Here is a 22,213-nt window from a genome sequence, read left to right as displayed (position 1 = left end):
ACCCACGCAGTTCTTTTATGTTCTCTTACAGTTATTTGCGTTGATTACTTGGTAATACAAGGGATATCCCAGTAGCTTAACTGGTAGCAGCCTCACATACACAGTTGAGCTCCTGATTCCAATTAGTTGGTAACTGGGAGACCCCGGTTCAATTCTGAGACAGGACATCTCGGTTGGGGCTGCACCCGTCTTTCAGAAGGGATGTAAAATGGGGGTTCCGTGTTCGATGAGGTGCCTCGAGCATGTCAAAGGGGAAGGGCTAGCAACCGCTACAGGTAAAAGTATACCCTGGTGACCAATACACTCACACGCACACACTCACGAACAAGCGAGCGCGCACGCAGATAAACGCTGCGCATAATATGACTTTCTTGACGAAGGTAATAAGAGTAATTAATACTACTAGTACAGATTGTACACAATGTACATATTGTTTGTTTCTAAGACTAACAATGAAACATTCAATATAACGTTGACAAGATCCAGTAAACCTAATATGACAAATATAAGAATCGTTACAATTATTTCATTAATGATCAGTTTTTGCCCCAACCATGCCAGGAACCTAATCAAGCTCAACAACCAAATAAGATGGACTGCACTTGAAGCTGATTTTTGATACAATCTTGGTTGGATTTCCTCCTATTGCATCAATGCACTATCCCCGACTCCTCTTCCCGGCGTAATGGTGCGGAGGAGGGGTGCCCCAACAGCCAATCAGCGCGCAGGTGGATATGACGTCACGAGAGGCCCCCTGAGGCCGCCCCTGGCCCGCTGGTTGGTGGAGACGGTGCTGACGTCATGACCTATGTCCCCAGGGACGGGTTCCGGCAGGTGGTTCGCACAGAAAAAGGTGACGTCATGCCAAAAAGAAGGGTGGAAGGCCTCATCTGGAGGCTCGGATGGGGCTAGTGAGGTTTAGGTCTTCGAAAGTACAAAAAAGAACGAAAACCCGATGACTTGTATACAGTCGGACGTATATTTGACATTTAATTCAAAATGGCGTCGATACTTCTACATTTTTAGAAATGATTTTTAGATGTATGATCGCAATTGAATGTTAACTGCTCTATTCCACAGTTCCATATATAAACGTGTGACAAAGGGGATAATGAGGTTTTTTTCTACATCTTTATGAATTTAAGATGTGTCTATGGGAGAAAAGGAGTGTTGACTTGAATTTTTGTAATATACAGGTGTTAAAGAGTGGGTATCGGAGTTACTGTAAACCCCCTACCCCAGCCTCCAACTTCCGTGAATGAACAAATTATGTATTACTACAGAGCAAGCGGGCGTGCGTTCCATTCATGGTATCAAATCTACCGTCCATTTGCTACCTGGTCTATTCCTATTTTCCCTCTGTGTCAATCCCTATTTTCGCACTGTTTCTATCTTTATTTTCTGTCCACGATATTTCTGTCTAGTACCGTAGTCCTGTCCAGAATCAAACCAGTTTCAACGGAGAGAAAATAGGGGTGGATACATGCCAGGCTAGTCCATTCATGGTATCATGTTTTCCGCCATTTGTTGTTTTTCATACATCCATATTTTCTCTCCTTTTCGATCCCAAAGTGATAATAGCCCTATCCAGTACCTGTACTATTCAGAAAACATGGGCGAATTCCAGGCTTTTTTCGACGGAGAGAAATAGAGGCGGATACTAACCATTCTAGTCCATTCATAATATCACATCTACCATACATTTGTTCCAAAGCTTTTTATATCCTACACACCCTTTTCCATTGTCTGACGTTTCGATGGACAAGTAGACACTCATGAAGCCCAGCGAAGGTATCATCTGAAGTAGCATGACGCATATCTTCCATATTTTTGCATCTTCACACTTGGCTATCAAAATATCAATTGATCTATGTTGCATCCCTGTAACGTTATAACGCAGCAGGTGGACCTCCGCAACTGGCAATACTACATATTCATTTGATTTTGTTTATCAAATTTACCACCTAACGACAGTTAAACCTTTGCGCTTACTCGCTCGTCTTTGGATAAAAAAAAACGTTTCTTCCTTTCTTCATCAATCTATTCAGCGCTTGCCTCTGGATCAGAAAAAGTATTTATAGAAATATTCAAGGGCAGTGCCCTAGATTGGTGTATTAACACATTGAAAAGACGCATATTTATAGAAGTACTGTGCAAAGAACTAGTAGACAATAATGGCGAAACACGACATCAGTTCAGATACTCTCTTGTCTCGATAATCCTGGTATTTTGTACATACGTCATCGATGTTCGTGGAGAAATGACGTACAGGATATTCGATGTTGTTGATCTAGTTATACCAAAGGTTGTGCACATTGTCTGAGACGTCACAGTATACTAGTTTGTTTGACACATCATACCTTTTTCTGGAATAAGTTTTCAATGAAATGTTGTCTGAATGCATTATCAGCACCAAATAATACTTCAGCGTCACTAGAATGAACTGGCAGAGCCGATAGTAGTACACAGGACATAACCGGAGAAAACTGGTTGAACATGACACTAACTCGTCACAGTCATATGACAGTTATGAGTCAGCGTCCTTATCATATTCGAGTGAAAAAGAACGACGGATGTCACTTGAAAACCCGGAAATAATTTCCGAATATCATCCAGTTGTTGAGATGAATTGTCTTTTAATATTGTTTTCCTGGATGTCTAACCTTCACAAACACACGCGTCTGGTTGTTCTTTGATAACAGAACAGGATGTTATCTTACGAATTAAAGAAATCAGATGAATCACAATCTTCAATGACGTCATATTTTCTGGACCTATAGTAGAGTGGGACTCGTTGTCACTAAGTGTGGCACGGGTATCCGTATGTCATGACTACGCATGGGGTAAGATGTGCAAATGTTAGATGTGACAGGTTGTTTAGTGTATGCTCACGGAATTAAACTCCCCTGTGTGAGTGGTTCAAACCTTGTCCGGGTTGACATTTTGAAAGGATGATAGTCACCTGTTATATGTCTTAGCCTCTACCAGGCTCCAGAGGGTCGCTGGAAAAATTTTAGAAACTGGTCAAATAGACGGATAACATACCAGAGAAGTTAGCCCGCTGTAGAAGTTACAGTTTCCGACCTCGTGGATAGGATATTGGACCCTCTATCCATAGCCGACTCCCGTAGCATACTATAAGTATTCACGCTATTTGGTCAATTTCTACTATTTTTCCAGCCATCCGCGGGGCCTAGTAGAGGCTAATATGTCTACCCTTCCACAAATGTGGTGAACCTCAATAAATAAATTACAGTGGTCCGATGGTGAGCTGTTGTAATCAATGTATTGGACCACAAGATTTAGATTTCGTCCAGCCCAGCACAGTTCTGAACCAGAATACACCCAATACTGGTAACAAGAGGTTGTAGGTCTTAACTCTCCAAGCAGAGGTTGGTGAAGAAGATAGTATCCTTCTTGTCATTTTCTTTCCGCCGGTCCCACTTGCCGGAAAGAAAACGAGGCGTATATATGATAAGAAGGTCACAATCTTCATCACCAACCTCTGCTTGGAGAGTAGCATTTCTACAAAGAGACGTCAGGTCATCGACCTCAAGTTTCAAAAGAGAGCAGCACCTAGAGCACCGTAAAGGACTATAATCTTCAAGTAGGATTGGCTCAGTATTTTACGATCGTTTTCTACGTCACGCTTTTCTGTTTTTATCTCTATGTCTCCCTCGTCACCGAGCCAAACCCTGCTTAAAATTATGTTTTAGGGAACCCCGGTGAAAAGTAGGGGTGCCTCACTGATATATGCGATGGATCAAATGAACCATTTCCTTACGTGCATGTACCTTGTTCCTACGCATTGTACACTGCTTTGTGTTACAACAAGACGTGCGTTACCTTTGCCAGTTATTACGTGGTACAGATACGCTTGCAAAGAGTTGATGACGAAGGTTGCGTTTTGATTGACAGTAGAGAGAGAGGATATGAAGCCGCTGCTGACTCTAAAATCGTGTTTAAACTTGCCCCTGACGTATTCTAAAAACAATGAATCTAACGTCCGTCTAAACGTTCACGTGTGCAGGGGATGTAAATGACGTCACTGAAACATCTGGTTGAAGGTTGGCATTCCTGCCTCTTTTGTTACCTAGTCAAGTTGAAGAAAATTCAATCCCGAGTGCGAAGACGCTCCAACGGTCTTTAGCCTAAGGAGTAAAACTTCTGCACCCAACACACTTATCCGAGAAGAGTAGGAGTGACCCGGTGTGCTTGGCTGAAAACGCCTACTCTCCCAACAGAGATGGCCAATGTATACTAAGAAAAACTGACACAACAGAAAGCCCGACAAAACGTCTTCAAATGACGTCCAACACAAGCCGGATCCAGACCTCTGCTTGGAGAGTACAAAACGCCTGCGCTAGCGAATTTTCACGCACTACTACTAGCTAGACATCAGTTCAGGAAAGCTGCCTTATCCTTATTGCTTTTATGATCCTTATCAACCTTGCATTTCTGTCTACCGATGAGACTGTGTTCTCACCATTGTGTGCGATCGTCAAGGTATGTGAAAACAGAATAACAGAAAAACTGGGCTGATTTTGTACACTTGATGCCCTTTTTTGTGTGTGCATTGTTTGGTGCATGATAGCGCTATCCAAATACTTCCAATTGCGAGTACGTAATCGATGCTGCTGTTGAGGTAGTGGTGGACACTTACCACGTGACTGGCTTATCCTGCTGCTGTTGAATTAGCTGTCATGTCCATACATCCGACAGGGGGCGCTGCTACATGATGGTTTTCAGTGGTTATCACCAACATAGCTGCATTTCTGTTTTAAGTCGGCGAGTGGCGCTGCTGCAACAATTCGGATTGGCTTCAGCAAACTTCTCACCTTAGTCAAGACAGGGATAGCAGGCTTCACCCCTCTACCAGCACTGCCTTTCCACTATTCCAGCCCAACAGGCAAAAATAGCAGCTGAGGATGTATGTTAACACTGCATTGTGTATATTGGGACTCACTAGCCTCTACCAGGCCCCCCGAATGCCTAGAAAATAGTAGAAATTGGACAAATAGAGTGAATAGTATGCTAATGGAGTCGGCTACAGAGAGAGGGTCCAATATTTCAAACTGTAACCTCTATAGCAAACTAACTTCTCTGGCATGTTATCCGTCTATTTGGCCAATTTCTATGATTCAAACACAGACAGAATTCAAAATAATGGGGGGGGGTCTAAAACCTTTCTTACACCACTACTGATGATTTTAGATGATTTAATCTTCTACAATTTGAACTACTGTATTTCTGTGTATGTAGAAGTCATGAACTAAAAGCTTGAAGGCTTAAATGCATCAATCATTCAACTGGAATAAACTACAAAACACCAGTGATGGGTTTTTAATTGTATTTTTACCTTCCTGGCAAGATAGGCGAGACAAACAATGTCACATGAGGCAACAACATGGTGAAAGCAACGTACAAAATGCGAGGACTCACACTAGCTAAAAAATAAGTACAAGAACAATGCCTACGAAGCTATAAAACTTTCCACATATACATGTCACATATTGTTAAGGCAATATGACGTATTAGTAATTATAACATTTGCATTGATAGCTATACCCACATAGCAACGACAATAGACCCCAAAACATGTTACAAAAGCTTTGTGACTTATCTAACATCAATACATCCATTTTTTTAGCTATACAATATCATAAACAGTAGTGGCAAAAGAGGCCCCAGCAACAAACCCCAAAACCTGTTACAAAAGCTTTCTTCCATGGCCTGGTAACTTATCTAACATCTAGACATCCATTTTCTTTAGCTGTGCAATTCCAAAACAGTAGTGGCAAAAGAAGTACTTGTAGATTAGACAAAACATTTCAGCTCCATTGAAAGATAATAATAGTATACAACTTCACCTGAACACCTAAAGAACTTTGAAAAACCTTTCTCCCAAAAGTAGAATTTGTGTGAAACAAACTTCAATAGGGCCTTATGTGTATTTACCTTTTTTCTTCAAACTGACATTTCAAATCTAATACTTCGAGTAGTCAAGAAGGCATCCATGAATAGTCTCATTGGGTTGGTAAATGAACGGATATTAGGATCTTTTTGCACAACCAAAGTTATCTGTTTGTTGTATCAAAAGAACCCTAATGTCCATCAAGAAGGCACCGCCAGCAGTTAAGTCACTTATTCCTTTCTAGTGTTAGTTTATCAAAATTACTTCAGACAATCCCAAAATATATCCTCAGCCTATAAAATTCGAGCACTTCTTGTGAGACACATATTCTTTTATAAAACAAAAAAAGTGGCCTCTTCTTGAGTATCTAAGTTCTCAACTACACATTCTAAAAATGCTAAAAGTGTACATATAACAGATGTAAAATATAGTGTCCAGATTCAACAGTATCTGGAGACGACCCTGCTGTGAGAAGGCTAGGCTGTTCTGTTCTGTTCTGCTAGCAGCAAAATATCCAGACTTATTCATGACTGCAACAACTGATCAGCCACCTACGAAGACAAGAAGTTTTGCAAAAGTTAGGAACAAAAAAACATGTACAAATGAATTAGGAAAAATCTTGACAATATGATGACGCAAAATCTTAAAGGTTAGTAAAAAATGATTGTATTTTTATAAAGAAAACAAAGATCCACAAACACTGATAACATGTTTCCTGAACAGGTTGTTGCAAGTTATTGAGGCATCATAAATAGCTGCACAACTCCAATTTACCTGCACTGACCACCAGGACTAGGACGATTTGGCCCTTTACCAACTCAGCCAGTCAACTCTGCCCAACCCCATGGTCAACTCAGCAAGGGTCAGGGTCAGGGTCAGGGCCAAGTTGACCAGGGCATTGAGCCCAGTTGGTATGATTAGCCATGGACCGAGTTAGTAAAGGTCCGTAGTGCCCAACATCTGCTTTCCAAGCAGAGAAATGTCCAGCTGGTTTCAGTGTGTGTTGGCGACATAAAGAAAACAGGACAAAATATAAGTCCCAACATAAAAAAAAACAGCCGGACGCATTCCTCTGCTTGCTGAGTACCTAACATTCGCATTGACTTGCATAATGTATTTGGTATTTCCAGCCCTGTTCACAATGACATGGCATCTGACAGATCCATCTGAACCTCTTTACCTGTTATCAAGCTAATCTCCTGGCTAAGAAATGTTGGCCATCAAGCTTCTAGGGGCCTGACTAGTGAGGCTACAAGAAGCTTGATTTATCAGGCTATGTCTGCCAGATCCATCTAAACCTCTTTACCTGTTATCAAGCTTCCTCTGCATTCTTCAATGGCACATCCTCCATCTCTCCGTTCTTTATAATGGAGGTATCCTTGTCGTCTGATTTCTCGGGCGGGTTTTCGGGATCCTTGTTCTTCAGCGGTTCTGCTTCGTTCTCCTCCGCCTTGGTGAAGGTCACAACGTCAGGCTTCTTCTCCTGCTGTGGGCCGAATCTCTTTGATGCACAGTACGCACCGACCGCGATGGTGATGAACAATGCAAGGAGGCCCAGCACGATACCCACGATAGCTCCGGTGCCAAGTCCACCCTTTTGTGGTTTTGCTGAAAGCATAAGCCAGAACTTATATTAGTACAGCATGTATCCATGAGGCAAGCAAGAGTACAGTCAAACCAGGCAACCACCTGCAGTGGAAAGCCATATCAAAACATTCCTGTCCCTTTTTACATCTATAGTTTAACCCTTTTGGAAGAGATGTAAAATGGGGTCCCGTGCTCGATGAGGTGCCTCTAGCACATAAGATTAGTTGGTAAATGTGTTGGTTCAATACAGGGAAGGACACCTCAGGTGGGGCTGCATCTGTCTTTTGGAAGGGTGGTAAAATGGGGATCCCATGCTCAAGGAGGTGCAAGTTAAAAGGGAAGGGCTAACAACCTCTTTCCTGTAAAAATATACCCTGCTACTAAAACAGCAAAGAAACTTGCTGCCCTATGTGCCACTAGGCACTACAAAGGTCTGAACGAATGAATGAACAAACAAATGAACGAACAAAATAAAACAACACCTACCACCTCGACCTCTCCCCCCAGGTTTCCCACTGGTCTTCATGCCTCCTGTTGGCTTGGGCTCAGCACTTGGTGCAGGGGTGGGGGCATCAGCTGGAAAACACCACATGTTTGTCATTATAGACAAACATTGCATCTTCACTAGCTTTAAACAATGACAGTATCCAAATACTGCTTTGCCCTTTGGATACTGTCATTACCACCAATACATCTGCTTGGAGATTAGTTGGGAGAAAGATGTCCTACAAGTACAATCGAGGCATATTTTCCTATGTTAGTATTTTCTTGTCATGTTGACCATCTTCAGAGTGGAACAAAATGTCTTGTTTCTTGTTTTAAATCAGGCAAAAATCAAAGCATGTGCTGATGTCATCCATAAGATTTACTTGATGTGGCCTAATTGTGCCCAAATAATCATTGGCTTAGTGAACAAGAGAGATATTGTTTTAGTACTCACTCATTTTCATGGTGACATTTGGTGTAGGTGTTGTTGGGGCAGCGGTTGTAGGATCTGAAATAATAAACATGTGTTAGAATTAATTGTGAAAGATGATTTCATTTTATTTATTTCAATTTCATTGTGAAATCAAACAAGAAGAAGTACAGTAGGGTAGTACATCTGCATTCTGTCAATTTTCACAAATCATTTTACCAGGAAATACATGCCTACTGTCTATGCACTCACATGAAACAGCAACAGCGATGTCTTGTGTCTGTGCATCCCCAACTCCATTATCTGCAGAACACGTGTAACTTCCCGTCGCATCTCGCGAAATATTAGTGAAAGTGAGGGTTCCCGCAGCTGTGTCAGCAACGGCCGTGCCGAGAGGGCTTCCGTCGCTTTTCGTCCACGTGTACGTTGGGGCGGGGACTCCGTCAGCTGCACATGTCAGCGTCAGGTCATCACCCTCCATCACGTTGGAGGCAGGCGAGGCCGTCACATCGGTTATGGTAGGCTGGTCTGAAAAGTTAAAAAATTAAAATCTTTCCCACAATAATTTTTTGGTGTATAGGCGGTGCCCATCTCCGTTTCTTTAGCCCTTGGACCATACAGGGCTAGTCTACTGGTAATGGTGTGAAATCTTCTTCAGGATATCTACAAGCTTGAAATATTACTGGTAAGTCAAGATATGATGCAACTTATTCTGCACTTGATGCCAAAGACTGTCTATCCAAGTGTGGTGCTGTTGTAACTGGGGTTTTGGAACAGAGGGGTGTCAGAACATAGGTGTATCAGAACATAGGGCATTTCACACACAGATAAATGATAATACAGGTTACAGCTATCAGCATTATAACAGTATATAAACTTGAACTTACAGCTCACAATAAGTGTTGCAATGGAGTCCAAGACCGTTGAATCATCGTAGGTGGCCTGGAACTCATATTGACCTGCGTCTTCTTTGTTCAAATTCAGAATCTTCAGGGTTGCAACACCTTCGATCTCGAATTTTCCCTGTAATTGTTCAAACAAAGGTGTTTAATGAATGAATGAAGACCTTTATTGCACATTTTTGCCACACTGGGCTAAGTACAGGCCATGTAACAAAACATGTTGGACAGATACAAAATACAACTTGTCAGCTATAGTAGTAATAAAAGAACAGATATGTTTCTCGATGGAAGGTTTGTCTAGTTGCATTTAGGAAAATGAATTTTTCCACAGTACTTAAGTGTATGGAATAGGGAAATGTAGATGGTAAAAACTCTGTAAATAGATCTATCCAGTTGGTAAATGAATGGTTAACAAGGTTCATTGCAAAACAAAGAGATATCAACAGGCCAACTTTTAGTCCTGCTTTTTGGTAGTTCTACTTCCTACTGCTAGGGGGCGCTGCAGTGAGAAAGATTTGGTCTCAAATGTGACTAATACCCCGTTCACACTCAAAAAGTTTAATTGCGATTGGAGTATAATTGCGATTGAATCGATCCGATCGCCATTGATTTTTTCAGTGTGAACCCTCCCTATCGCAATTCGATTGATCCAATCCCGATTGTTTGTATCCACCTCCCGGCGGTAGTTTGGGGAGGATCAATCCAATCCAATCCTATCAAATTTTGAGTGTGAACGCAACTACGATTCATTCCATCGCGATTGGCAGGGATTTCGGCTGGTTCCCGGAGTGGGAGGTCCTACAACATACAGCTCTTGCCGCGTTCATTACCTGTACTACAGCTAGGCCAATATACAAAAGCCTTCATCGTTCATGCCTTCTCACGATTGTAGCCCGCCGATTGCTCTCCCTTCCACGGCTACAGAACGGCTACAGAGATACAAAATCATCAAAAGAGGTGGACTCCTGCCATTTTGTAGCGAGGTGATGCCAAACCTTTGACCTCAACCTATGACCTCAAACGAGCGTCACATAGTATACTTCTGTGAAACGCAACGTGCTTCAATCGTAATCGGATCACGGTGTACTTTAATCCACTTGGCGAAAAGCAGTGTGAACGCAAAAGTTTTTTGCGTTCCATCGCGATCAGATCGATTCAATCGCAATTAAACTTTTTGAGTGTGAGCGGGGTCTAAGCAAGGAGGTCTTATATAAAAAAACCTCCTTGGATTAAGTTTGTATCCCAGTCCAAGCAGGTTTGCCCAGTCATCATAGTTAATGACTAGAGTAGATCTATTTGTTGGCAAGTAAATATATTGGTTGTGTGCAAAGTCTTAAAATCTAAAAACCGAACTGACTTCATAGCCTGCAAACGGTTCAGCATCACCCCCGGATGCCCGTTGGATGAGTCCGGCGCTGGGCAGTTTTCTCCAGATCTCAAATAACTGCGAGGCGCCGTCATCGTTCATCTGCCATTCAAGTAGAGCGGTTCCGCCAACCTCCGCTGTCACGTTCCCGGGTTCACTGGTGAACGAAGGGGCCGCTGTGGGGAAAAGAAAACAGTCAATTTATTTCTGTGAATTTTGCTGTAGAAGGGGAAAGAAGATCTTCGCAGTGTTCTAACTGCCATTATAGCCACGCCAACTGCCGCAGACACATTACCAGGCTCGCTGGTGAAGGAAGGGGCAGCAGGTGAGGAAAACAGCACATTCAACTGCCATTAAAACAGTTACAAAGACATTAGGATGGAATTTGGTGGCTCCTTTACAATAGTAATCATAGAACTGCTTGAAGGGACAGTTTGAGATAAAATGTGTTGCGCTGTGTAGAAACAGCAACACAACACAACACAACCAACTTACTTACATTACCACAACATGAATAGATTCATTTTTGTGGAGACTTGATTTCACTGAGATTTTGCATTTTTTTAAGTTCACAGTAGAAACAATTCTTTAGTACATGTACTACAGTTTCTATCAGTATAATCTACTTACACGGGAATTCTTACAGAAAATCCTGCCAGAATTAAGTCAGTACATTTTTTTTCACAAAAACAACATCAACAAATCCTTTTCCTGTCTTGGTACACAATGACTCAGTTTGGCGTCAATGCCTCAGAGTGATCCCGGATTTATGTTGCAATCAGTCAACACAAACTCTGGGGTGAAACATCAACAGTTCTATTTACAGATGACAAAAATGTTCGCTTCTTTTGCCTGCAGCGATACATATTTCAGTTTTGGTGACTCAAGCCTATAAGACATACAAATGTAGGTGTGCAAGCTTGAAGAGTGAGAGGAATCTATAGAATGCAGCAAATAAAGATTCAGCACAAAAATGTTTCTTTTGCATGTAAGAAATTCAAACTTTCCTTTGACTAATTAGAGTCTAAAAAACATAAAAACATACAATTGTAGGGAAGGAATCGATAGTAAAGGATGTTACCAAGGAAGGTCTAAATGAAAAAAAGGTATTGCAATGATTATACATAAGTGTACATTTTCCAGATTCATAAGTCAACAAAATTTTTTATACCTATTTAGTATTTAGTGGATTATTGCATGAACCATTGAAAGTGTTGACACTGAGAACAATATAACCACACAGTCATACATAGTAACATAGGTTACAAAATCTGAAAATTAAAGCGGTTCAAGTGAAACATCATCTTGCGCGTCTATTATCATTAATACCTAGAAAAGCAAGGTACCCAATCAAACTGCTTCATGAACTAACCCCAAGACTAAGGAGTTTACACACCAACCAACTACAAAGGTCAGGAATGCTGTCCATAAAGGTGGAACCTTAAATCATTTAGTGTCGGCTCCCACAGGGACACACATGGTCGCTTCTCACGGGGACGGGTATGCCAAGGACAAACACATCAAAGTTTGTCAACTAACGAACTTGTTTGTAGTGAACTATCTACTCCAGACTTCGGTGGGAATTGAAGAAAAGCAGACATTTTTCTGTGCCATCTACAAATCAAAGGAAAAAAAGTTGCGGGCTAAATGTAGTTGATACTGACTGTCTGTAGTTGAAAACAAAAAGGTAAAGCACCCATCCTCAGAATTCCTCACTGTGAGGGATAATTCTTTTTTAATAGCCAGGAGTGGAATGTGGCCTTGCCATAGTCTCTACCAGGCTCCATAGGTCGCTGGAAAAATAGTAGACATTGGCGAAACAGACAGATAATAAGCCAGAAGAGTTAGCCAGTTGGAGTACAGTTTGAGGTTGCAAACTATACTTCCCAGCCGGCTAAGCCCTTTGGCTTGTTATCTGTGTAATTTCCAGCAAGGTTATAAAGAGTCTAGCCTGTGTTTACACAATCTCTCCTTGGCTGGGGTTAATGACCCATTCCCCCAAGAGTAAGGCTCTCTTTACATTATACTTTTGCCGTCAGCGCCACTGGCGACAGCGGGAACCCCGTGTAAAGACAATTCCCGTCAACGTAGTCCCGCTGTCAACAAATTTTCTCCCGTCAGCTTCGAAGCCGTCGCCCGTCAGCACAGCGGGAGTCCCCGTCAACTTCAAACTCCGTCTAAAGAGAATACGTCGGGCTCGCATCAGCGGGAGTCAGTGTTTCGACGATTAGCATAAAGCACGCGTTGATTAGCATACTGTAAGTCTACTTAGATCCCGGTATATATATATAGAGAGAAAGATTCGCGGGATCCGCGGCGACTTTTGTGCCGTGCATTCATTTCCCCGCGGATATATTTATCGTACTTGTGCCCCCCTCCCCATATTTACGAGTGATAAGCATGGAATATCTACACATAAACAAGGCTTTGCATTGTAGTTTAATACGGGCGGGGAGATGCCATCTACCGTTGTACAATCATACAATTTTGTTTCTTGCTTTTGTTATGCTTACGCCCGATACTTTCTACAAGATGGCGAAATGCAAGCACCGCAGGTGTCTGTCAGATTTCCGGGCGGTGTGTCTAGAGACGTCGCGACAGCGGCCTCCCGACAGCGGGAAATTTCGCCGCTGACGCGAAAAACGTAATGTAAACTGCGCCTAACTGTCGGCTGGCCGCTAGTAGCGCGATTTAGTCAGGCCATTAAAGGGTCTGGTGTAGACTTGCCATGGCTCACGTTTTCAGCAAAGCAAACCAGGTTACCCCTACGATAACTCCTTAGCCTTCTGCCTATGACCAACGGATGTTCTATGTCCTTGGATTGTTGTTTGGCAGCAGTGAGAAAGTTCAGAAGTGCAGAGGTTTGACTACCCTGGCATCCAGTCTACCATGTCTACTGTGGTTTGGCGGGATCTCTTTGGGGCAGAAGGGCATTCTGCGGCCAGGGTAATCTTTGGCACCCAGTAGTAGTTTCATGTAGCCAGAGTACCATACTCAGTCATGACCGCTGGCTCAATGCTTTTCGCTAATAATAACCACGGATCCAGAGGATGGTACTCATGCAGGAAGTTGGCTAAAAAGCCTAGCCTCTACCAGGCTCAAAAAAAATTGGCCAAATAGACAGAAAAATATGCAAGAGATGTTAGTCTGCTATAGGGGTACAGCTTGATGGCATATTGGACCCTCTCTCCGTAGCCGACTCCTTTAGCATATATATACTATTCACTCTATTTATTTGGCCAATTTCTACTATTTTTTCAGCCATCTGCGGGGCCTGGTAGAGGCTACAAAAAGCCGCCAAATCACGATAGACGAAGGGCGAGTGGGACAACACGTTCTATTGTCTGTTAGAACAGCCGTTACACCCCACGTGGGACCACCTGTGACCCAAATTAACGCCCGCGCATCCCCGCGGCAAGATTCCCCCAATTCAGCAGCATTGTCCGCATAATCACACCTCCTAATTAAACCCAACTGCCTCCATTGTAAGTACCTACTCAAGCCTTTCAGTTCAGATGACGAATAGATGACAACTTGACAGAAACAGGATTTAGAAAGATTGATAGAAAGAAATGACATATTTGAAATGTCTGACAATCTTGCCTAAATTTTTTCCCAGGAATTGCTCATTTGAAATTTTGTAAAAGTTAAATATGCAAAAGATCTTCAAGGGAAAAACACCAGAAAAAAAGATAGTAAAGCTCTGCAATTAACTGTAGTGCAATATAATCACTAGTAAATGTGGTTTGATGAAGAAAAAAACACCACATTTTGGGTAATACAACTTACAAGCTGGTTATGTAACGAAATACACCCTATGCAGACCCTATTTGAAATCCTTAATCCCCCTGTAAACTCTCCAGAAAGATCATCAAGTTTTTACAAATTAGGAGCTGCACAAGTACTGGTAATTCCAGTGTACATAATTAGTAGCTCCATATCTCTGGGGACACACAAAAAAAGCAGAAGAGACAAAAGGAAGATGCTAATGATAGTCCTCTGCCCCACCTCTATTATCATTACAGCTATTTCCCCTATTTCTCACTTTATAACGGTTATAAAAACAGGTACAGAGACTGGTTAGTGATTCACATAAGTAAGTGTCAGGGGATTTTAGTTTATTAGTCATGCCAAACTCTTGTTTGTTAGTCATGCCAAAACACTACAATTAGATTTACATGTATGACGAACAGGTGAATAACAGTTGAGAGGTGTACCTGCCATCCAGTCATTGAGATCATTTCTTAATAGGTCCTAAATTTTTCTTGTGCAATTTTTTTTTCAAAATGAACGTGGTGGATGGGGTGCAAGATCAACTTGATACATCATACAGAACAAAATATATGATATGAAAAGCCGTTTGATAGAGGGGATCTACACCCCCAGATTTTAATGGAATAACCCCTAAGATAGCATCTGAAGTTGACAAGTCCCAGACAGACATACAGTCATGTGATTTTAAGTGTGAGTAATATGACTTTACAGACTCTTTGTTTGGGGTAAATCATGTGTTGACCTTCATGGACATGAACTGTTAGTTCCTTAACATCAAGGAAGGTTTGAAGGGAAGGATCACTAATCATCTAGGCAGGGGTTCCTTCATTTGTTCAGACCTAGTGCCTCAAGTGGCACATAGGGCAGCAAGTTTCCTTGTTGTTTCTGTTGCAGGATATATTTTTACAGGGAGGGGTTGCAAGCCCATCCCTTTAGCGTGCTAGAGGCACCTCCTTGAGCATGGTACCCCCATGTTATGTCCCTTCTGAAAGACGGTGCAACCCCAACCGAGAAGACCTTCCCAGGATTGAACCGAGGGTTCCATAGTTATAAACTAATTGGAACCAGGAGCTCAATTGTGAGGCTGCTACTGTAGCTCAACTGGTACTGGTAGCAGCCTCACCATTGAGCTCCTTGTTCCAATTAGTTGATAACTATGGAACCCTTGGTTCAAATCTGGGAAGGGCATCTCGGTTGGGGCTGCACCGTCTTTCAGAAGGGACATAAAATGGGGGTCGTCTGTGTTCCTTTAAATCCTTGGTAAAAAATTGCCATTTTCTGCTGTCTACAGTTTTCTCACCCCATGCCACTGGGAAAATTTGACCCCAGTGGTAAACACTCTTAAATGCCAGACATTACTGTAAATCACCGTGGTGATTCAATTTCGCGGTAGGGAGAAAATGGAGTGTTGGCAGTAATGCTATAGTAACATACTCACTGTATGCCGTGAACACAAAACCATTGCTAAAATTTCAATAATCAAAAATTATCTTCTTGGCCATGATCAACGATGCTGGGACACTAAACAGCGACTACTGGAAGTATGTCGATGATCTAAACCTGGGGGAAATCCGACCGGTCTACTCACCTTCAACCATGCAGAACAACTTACACGAGTTAGACGACTGGTCAGAGAGAAACCATATGCTGCTGAATCCCAAGATTTTGTGCAAAGTTCTACAGTTTTGCTTTATGCAACGACCCCCACCTCCCCCAGTCCTTACATTGGGAGGCTAAGCACTCACCGTAGTAACACAAGCCAGACTTCTTGGACTTCAGATCCAGTCCGACCTGGGATGGGACTCACAAGTGGACAGTATGGTATCAAAGGGGAGCAAGCGCCTCTTTCTGCTGTGCCGATTGCGCCGAGCTGGCCTTCCGACAGAGGACCTGACGGCCATCTATTGCGGGTATGTTCGACCGCTCCTTGAGTATGCAGCCCCAGTTTGGAACGCCGCCCTCAACAACAGCCAAATCAACAGACTGGAACGCGTTCAGAAACGTGCCTGTAAGATCATATTGGGTCGCCAGTATACCTCGTATACGGACACACTGAGAGGATTAAATCTGCAAACTCTTTCTGACCGCAGACACGACCTCTGCGTGAACTTTGCAAACAAAGTGAGACAATCGCCACGTTTCTGTTCCTGGCTACCTCCGACTCGAGGTGAACAGCACGGCAGACTGTTGAGGAACTCACTCCAGTACTCTCAAGCCAGGGGTACTAAACAATACACCACGAGTGCCAAACCTGCGCTGGCGCAACTCCTTGGCGGACAAAAACTCTGATCTGTTACTCCGGCTGGACATTAACCTTGCTTTTAGTAGTAATGTCGAACTGAAATCTAGCTTTTAATTGTATTAGTCAACGATCATTTGGACATATGAACTGTTATCGTCTGTTGTACATAGTACTCTGATCGTGTCGACTTTACTGTATACGTGATTGTAAGCTGCGGCGCAATTCAGTCTCTATACTGCAATGCCGTTTTTTCTCATGTGTTTTTTTATCAATAAACCATTTACTACTACTACATTCCTTCACTATAAAGTGTGGGAAACTACAAAAATAAGCGACGTCAACAGAAAAGGAGTTAAGACGTAATCCAATCTTATGTCTCTCAGGAACAATTTATACTACATTACTCATATGACCTCCTTGCATAAACTATAAAGGAAGTAAAAGTAATTCTGTCTCATGCCCGCCTACCCCCTTGTTTCAACCGCAAACTTAAAACCACTGCAAACAACACTCCATTTTCTCCCTGCCACGAAATAAAATTCCTGCCAACATTTTCCCTTTTACAGTAACTTACTAAGCCATTGAAGTAAAATAAAGGCTTTGAAAGTTTGACTTGACTTGTCTTGACTAGACAACACGTTTCCCTCTGGCCTTGAGGTCACAGTATCCAGGACATGTACTTAGTTGTCAACATGATTACACATGTACACACTGAGGACACAAAAGCCTCTGGAACCCAATCCTCTAGTTGCCACTTCAAGCTTGTAGGACCTTAAGTCCATGTAAACAATCAGTTCTGCCTAGTGATTCATGTAGCCTAGCCTCCACCAGGCCTTACTACAGTAGCCTGAGTGTCATCCTGTTTCAGTTCCAGGCTTTACCTTTGTTTTTGTAAAGGCAGAGCCTGGAACTGAAACAGGATGACACTCAGGCTATTGCTAAAGGGGTACGGATCATGAAAATCAGCAAAAAAGGGAATAATTGGCAAGGGGAGTCAGTCCACGGTCAGGTTACATTTATGTAGCCTCCACCAGGCCTTCCTATGGGGGTATGGATCATAAAACTTGGCAAAAAAGGGAATAATTGGCCAGGAGAGTCAGTCCACGGTCAGGTTACATTTATGTTACATAGCCTCCACCAGGCCTTCCTACAGGGGTATGGATCATAAAATTAGGCATAAAAGGGAATAATTGGCCAGGAGAGTCAGTCCACGGTAAGGCTACATAAATCTAATCTCCAAGCAGATCTATAGGTTGCATCAATACCGTATCAAATTGGCAGAGGAAGTACGTTTTGCAACAGAAGGTTCAATTTTTTTAATTTTTCGGGGGGGAGGGCACAAGTTTCTTCTTCCAGTTGGATACAGTCTTTGCAATCCATTGGGCCTGGTTGGAGGCTAACATAAATGGTAAGGCTACGTTTATGTAGCCTCCACCTGGCCTTCCTACTGGGGTCAGATCATAAATTTCGGCAAAAAAAAAAGAGGGTAACTGTCCACAATAAAGTTACATAACCCCTTTGGTAGCTAAACTCCTCTGGCAAATCATTCTCCTCATTAGCCAGTGTAGTCAGTCTGGTAGAGACTATGATTTAGGTACATTTGCATTGAGTTGTTCCTGTATCTGATGCTATTTGTCTTATGAATCAGTCATTTCAATATGTACATTATTTAGTGTGACAGGACCAGTCATGGAATTACCATTACTGTCCCTAAGGGACAGGACATCAAAATCCTTTGGGGATATTAAAATATTAGGACAGGTGATTCATGAATTGATCTTTGCATACACAACTAGATTTTCTGCACTTGTATATTTGTACACCTGTATCAGGGTTGTCTCCAGCTTGACATTTCTTTCTGTCCCACTTAATGTTTGGGAGCCCCATGTTGTTAATTTTCTGTGTTAAATCTGTCATTTCACAAAAATACACTTTTTTCAATTTCATGTCATGATGAAGTACAGATTTTTTTTGACAGACAAGGTGAATTTTTTCCGGTCACAACAAGCAAAATTTCCATCCCGGGACGGACGGACGGGTCCTGGAGACAGCCCTTACCTGTATTATCTTGAAATCGGAATAACAGACCAAGAAAACATAGTCCATAATCCACTCTGAATAGCTCGGCCGTTGTAAGCGGACTAAAGCTGACAAGACTGATTTCTAGGCCATAGAAAACAGATGTGTATTGTCAAGATGATTTTGAAGAGCAATGAATGGCATCATCATCATTTCCTTTGCACACTGAAAATTTGACTTCCTTATTTTACAGTAAAATTCTTTACCACTGACAGTCATCAGAGAAATATTTTTCTGGGTGTTATAAAAACATATCAAAAACGCAAAATTTGTAACACAGAAAATGTACTTTAGGGCGAGATTTACTACAAAAAAACAACCTCCAAGAGAGAAAAATAGTGTTACAAATAAAGGTGAAAGACAGGAAATTTTTGGAAAATCTCCAAAACAGTTGAAGTCCTTCTTTCTTCACTTCCCCATTTGAAGGTAACAAAAACAGACATCAGTGAGTGGAATGTCGAAATACGACCGACCGAGAACACAAACAATCTCAAGCATCCGTGATATGGGTGACTCACACGCTTTCTGTAAACATGGAATTTCTGCGGTCTTCCCTTAAATTAACAAAAGAAGTTCATGTATTTGACACTCACTCTGGTTTCATTGATGCGAGGAGGTTCTGATTGAATGATGGCAAACACCTAGCCTCTACCAGGCTCCACAGGTCGCTGGAAAAATTGTAGAAATTGGCCAAATAGAGGGATAACATGCTTCTTTGAGATAGGATATTGGACCCTCTCTCCGTAGCCGACTCCCTTAGCATACTATTCACTCCATTTGGCCAATTTCTACTATTTTTCCAGCCATCTGCGGGGCCTGGTAGAGGCTATCAAACACCAAACAAAATTTGAGCAGCCAAATTATCCAGGTCTTGTTGCATCTTTTATTCCCCTGTGCTGGCTCTAATCCAAATATTACAACAAAAGACCATGAAAGAGAAAAAGGGTGGTTCCTCTGGGACATTGTTTGAAGGATTGCGGTTATGTGATGGCCAAGTACACGTGACAATACACATGTAACAGTTACAGACTTGGCGGTTAAAAATTTGCCTGAGGGCCAAAGCCTCGCTGCCAGCCTTGTCAGGGACATTATTTCACACTCTGATAGGCTTTTCCTTGACACATATCCTGGATACCATCATGGTTTTTATGCGCAACAATAAATGGCGATTTTATGTAGGCCATGATGGCGGCTAGACTATACTACGGGACATCTATCGGAGGGAGCGGTATCCTAAGCCGGCCGGTATCGAGGCTACTACCGGGGACATTGACACATGTACATTTTCTGTAACGTTACAAACCAGCTGGACACAAATGTAGCATTCCGTCTAGTCACAAAATACACGTGTTGACTGAGTTTTACAGACATAAAACTGGACTGTTTAACTCAGATTGAAACCTCCATACTGCAAACATATGGTTTAAACCGAATCCTCCGTTTCTGACAGCATAATTTTCCCTCCCCACACCACTCAGCTATCCGAACTTGTTCGCCAAAAAACGCTCCCAAAATCACGCCACGGCGGCACAGAATCTCAGATAAACTTGGAACCACACTCACCTAAGCTTCCACCGAGAAAACAGGACAGAATCAGGCACAATCCCGCGAACAGAGCGCCTGCCATGTTGGTGTGATGTCGGCCCGCTGCTGAACACGAAACCTGGCGGTGGTTCTTTGTTCTGTGCCGTCTGGCTGCTGGGCGGAAGGCGCACTGGGGCGGTTAGCGTGTAGCCTGGGGGGAGAGACACCGATACACCTGGATACACTACTGATTATAATCTCTCTTCCAGGTGAGGTTTATCATTTCAATGATCTCAAAAAACACTCAAAAGCGATAAACAGAATTTCAATTGTTTGTAGAAAGTGATTGAAAGCAAATATATGTAAAGAAAGCGCTGTTTATAATGACGCATAAGCTTTTTTTCTGTATTCACAAAAGTTGGTTTGTAAATAAATGTATTCAGAACACGCTCCAACAATTGTTGTGCGATTGAGTGCGTTGTCGTTCTTCTAATTGTCTTCTTATTGTACCCCCCGGCAATGTAAACTGCATATGAAATAGCTAATTATTCGGATTTCCGAATAGGCGCGGCGAGTTAGCCTAATTGGATAGCCTGGCGCAGGTTTCAGTCGGGATGTCAGAAATGCACACTCAACTCTTTCTTTTTTTGCAAGTTGTGGATTGTGGGAAACGTTTTTTTTTTTAAAACTTTTTTTGTGCAGTTCGGAAACAAGGATTTCTCAGATTTTCCATTCATTTACTCACTCACTCACTCACTCACTCACTCACTCACTCACTCACTCACTCACTCGCTCACTCACTCTCTCATTCGCTTATCTAACATTGATCCTTTCTTTTGTTCGTTCGCTCATTCATTCATTCATTCATTCATCTATTTCATTTCTTTTTAATTTGCGACAAACTAACAACCATTAATACTTGTGAGAAAAGGGTAGAATTTCAATCTGTCTTTTGTCAGAGTCATTCCTTGTTTCAGCCACTACAAGTTTATTGTTGATTGCATTGATTTTATTCATTCACTCATCTACCATTCTTTCATTCCTTCACTGCTTTAGTTCGATCAAGGAATTTTAACCTCATTGGTTCAATATTTTATCCCTGGCCTTTGGAGGGATCAAAAGATTTTTTCACGCTGTAGATTTTTGGATGATTACGTAATCGATGACGTCATCCGGCCAGCCCTCCCACGCTCTACATTCACCGTTCAGGAATTCGTTTAATCCAAAACTTTCCAGTCGCTGCCCCAATAATGTCATCAGGGTCATTCCATTCATTCTTTCAGGGGGAGTTTCTTAGAATTTCATGTCTTCAAGTCAATTCCTACTATTGGATTTGGAGTTTTCTTTTTACACAACAGTATCACAGAGTCTCACCTGCTGACGTTTCAGCTTTACGGGTTGCGTACAAAGAAAGCTCCAATACCCCATCTTCTACCAACCTGATGAAATCATTTTCGGAAACTTTCCTAGTATTGTTTGAGGAAGTTTGAGCCTGAGCTTCTAGCCCCTTAAATAGAGGGCATTGTAAGGGTTATTTGACGGTAAAACTACTAATCGATATTCCCTGGTGTTCTGGAGAAACTTTATTACACATGACTGTTATCTTTGACATTCTTTGAGTTGCAACAACACAATACACAATAAATGTTATCTTCTCAAACACTGTAAGGCTTTCGTTGCGTAATCTTTTTAAATAGATATCAGGATATGGCGGCAGATATCAAAGCAAAATACAAGGAGGGGAGGGATAACATTAAAACGGGTATACCGTAAGAATGGATGATCTTCAATCTTCATTCGTGACGCCAAATGATTGAACAAATCAGTTGTATGCTAAAGTTGTACACTAAATAATCGATTTCTACAGTGAACAAGATGTATCCCGTACGCTTTTGTTTGTCGGACTGAA

At 42.1% G+C, this 22,213-nt stretch overlaps 1 protein-coding gene across 2 annotated transcripts; it reads right to left on the bottom strand.

The window, feature by feature from the left end:
• Positions 1 to 5,336: 5,336 nt before the first annotated feature.
• Positions 5,337 to 20,538, bottom strand: LOC136423824 (protein amalgam-like). 2 transcript variants are annotated; one of them, XM_066412165.1, is made up of 8 exons: positions 20,344 to 20,538; positions 10,677 to 10,861; positions 9,305 to 9,440; positions 8,670 to 8,945; positions 8,442 to 8,495; positions 7,988 to 8,077; positions 7,221 to 7,522; positions 5,337 to 6,453 (listed from the first exon to the last, which is right to left on the bottom strand). In XM_066412165.1, exons 1-7 carry the CDS (start codon positions 20,405 to 20,407, stop codon positions 7,227 to 7,229), a joined length of 1,101 nt encoding a protein of 366 aa, XP_066268262.1. In that variant the 5' UTR covers positions 20,408 to 20,538; the 3' UTR covers positions 5,337 to 6,453; positions 7,221 to 7,226. The 2 variants fall into 2 exon arrangements, with proteins under 2 accessions (XP_066268262.1, XP_066268261.1); XM_066412164.1 differs by having other exon boundaries at positions 5,337 to 6,465; positions 20,344 to 20,535.
• Between the last annotated feature and the right edge of the window lie 1,675 nt (positions 20,539 to 22,213).

The sequence above is a fragment of the Branchiostoma lanceolatum genome, chromosome 18 (genome assembly GCF_035083965.1).
Source record: "Branchiostoma lanceolatum isolate klBraLanc5 chromosome 18, klBraLanc5.hap2, whole genome shotgun sequence".
NCBI classification, from domain to species: domain Eukaryota; kingdom Metazoa; phylum Chordata; class Leptocardii; order Amphioxiformes; family Branchiostomatidae; genus Branchiostoma; species Branchiostoma lanceolatum.
Note: the sequence above shows the minus strand (reverse complement) of the source record. Positions and strands in the feature narration are given on the sequence as shown.

Bases quoted from the DNA above. Each gene is read 5' to 3' on its own strand.
- LOC136423824 (XM_066412165.1), bottom strand. From the start codon at position 20,407: ATGGCAGGCGCTCTGTTCGCGGGATTGTGCCTGATTCTGTCCTGTTTT. The intron at 8,946-9,304 runs GTAAGTTCAAGT...TTAACTTTTCAG, and splicing joins TGCAACACTTATTGTGAGCT to ACCAGCCTACCATAACCGAT. The intron at 7,523-7,987 runs GTAGGTGTTGTT...TTATGCTTTCAG, and splicing joins TGGGGGGAGAGGTCGAGGTG to CAAAACCACAAAAGGGTGGA.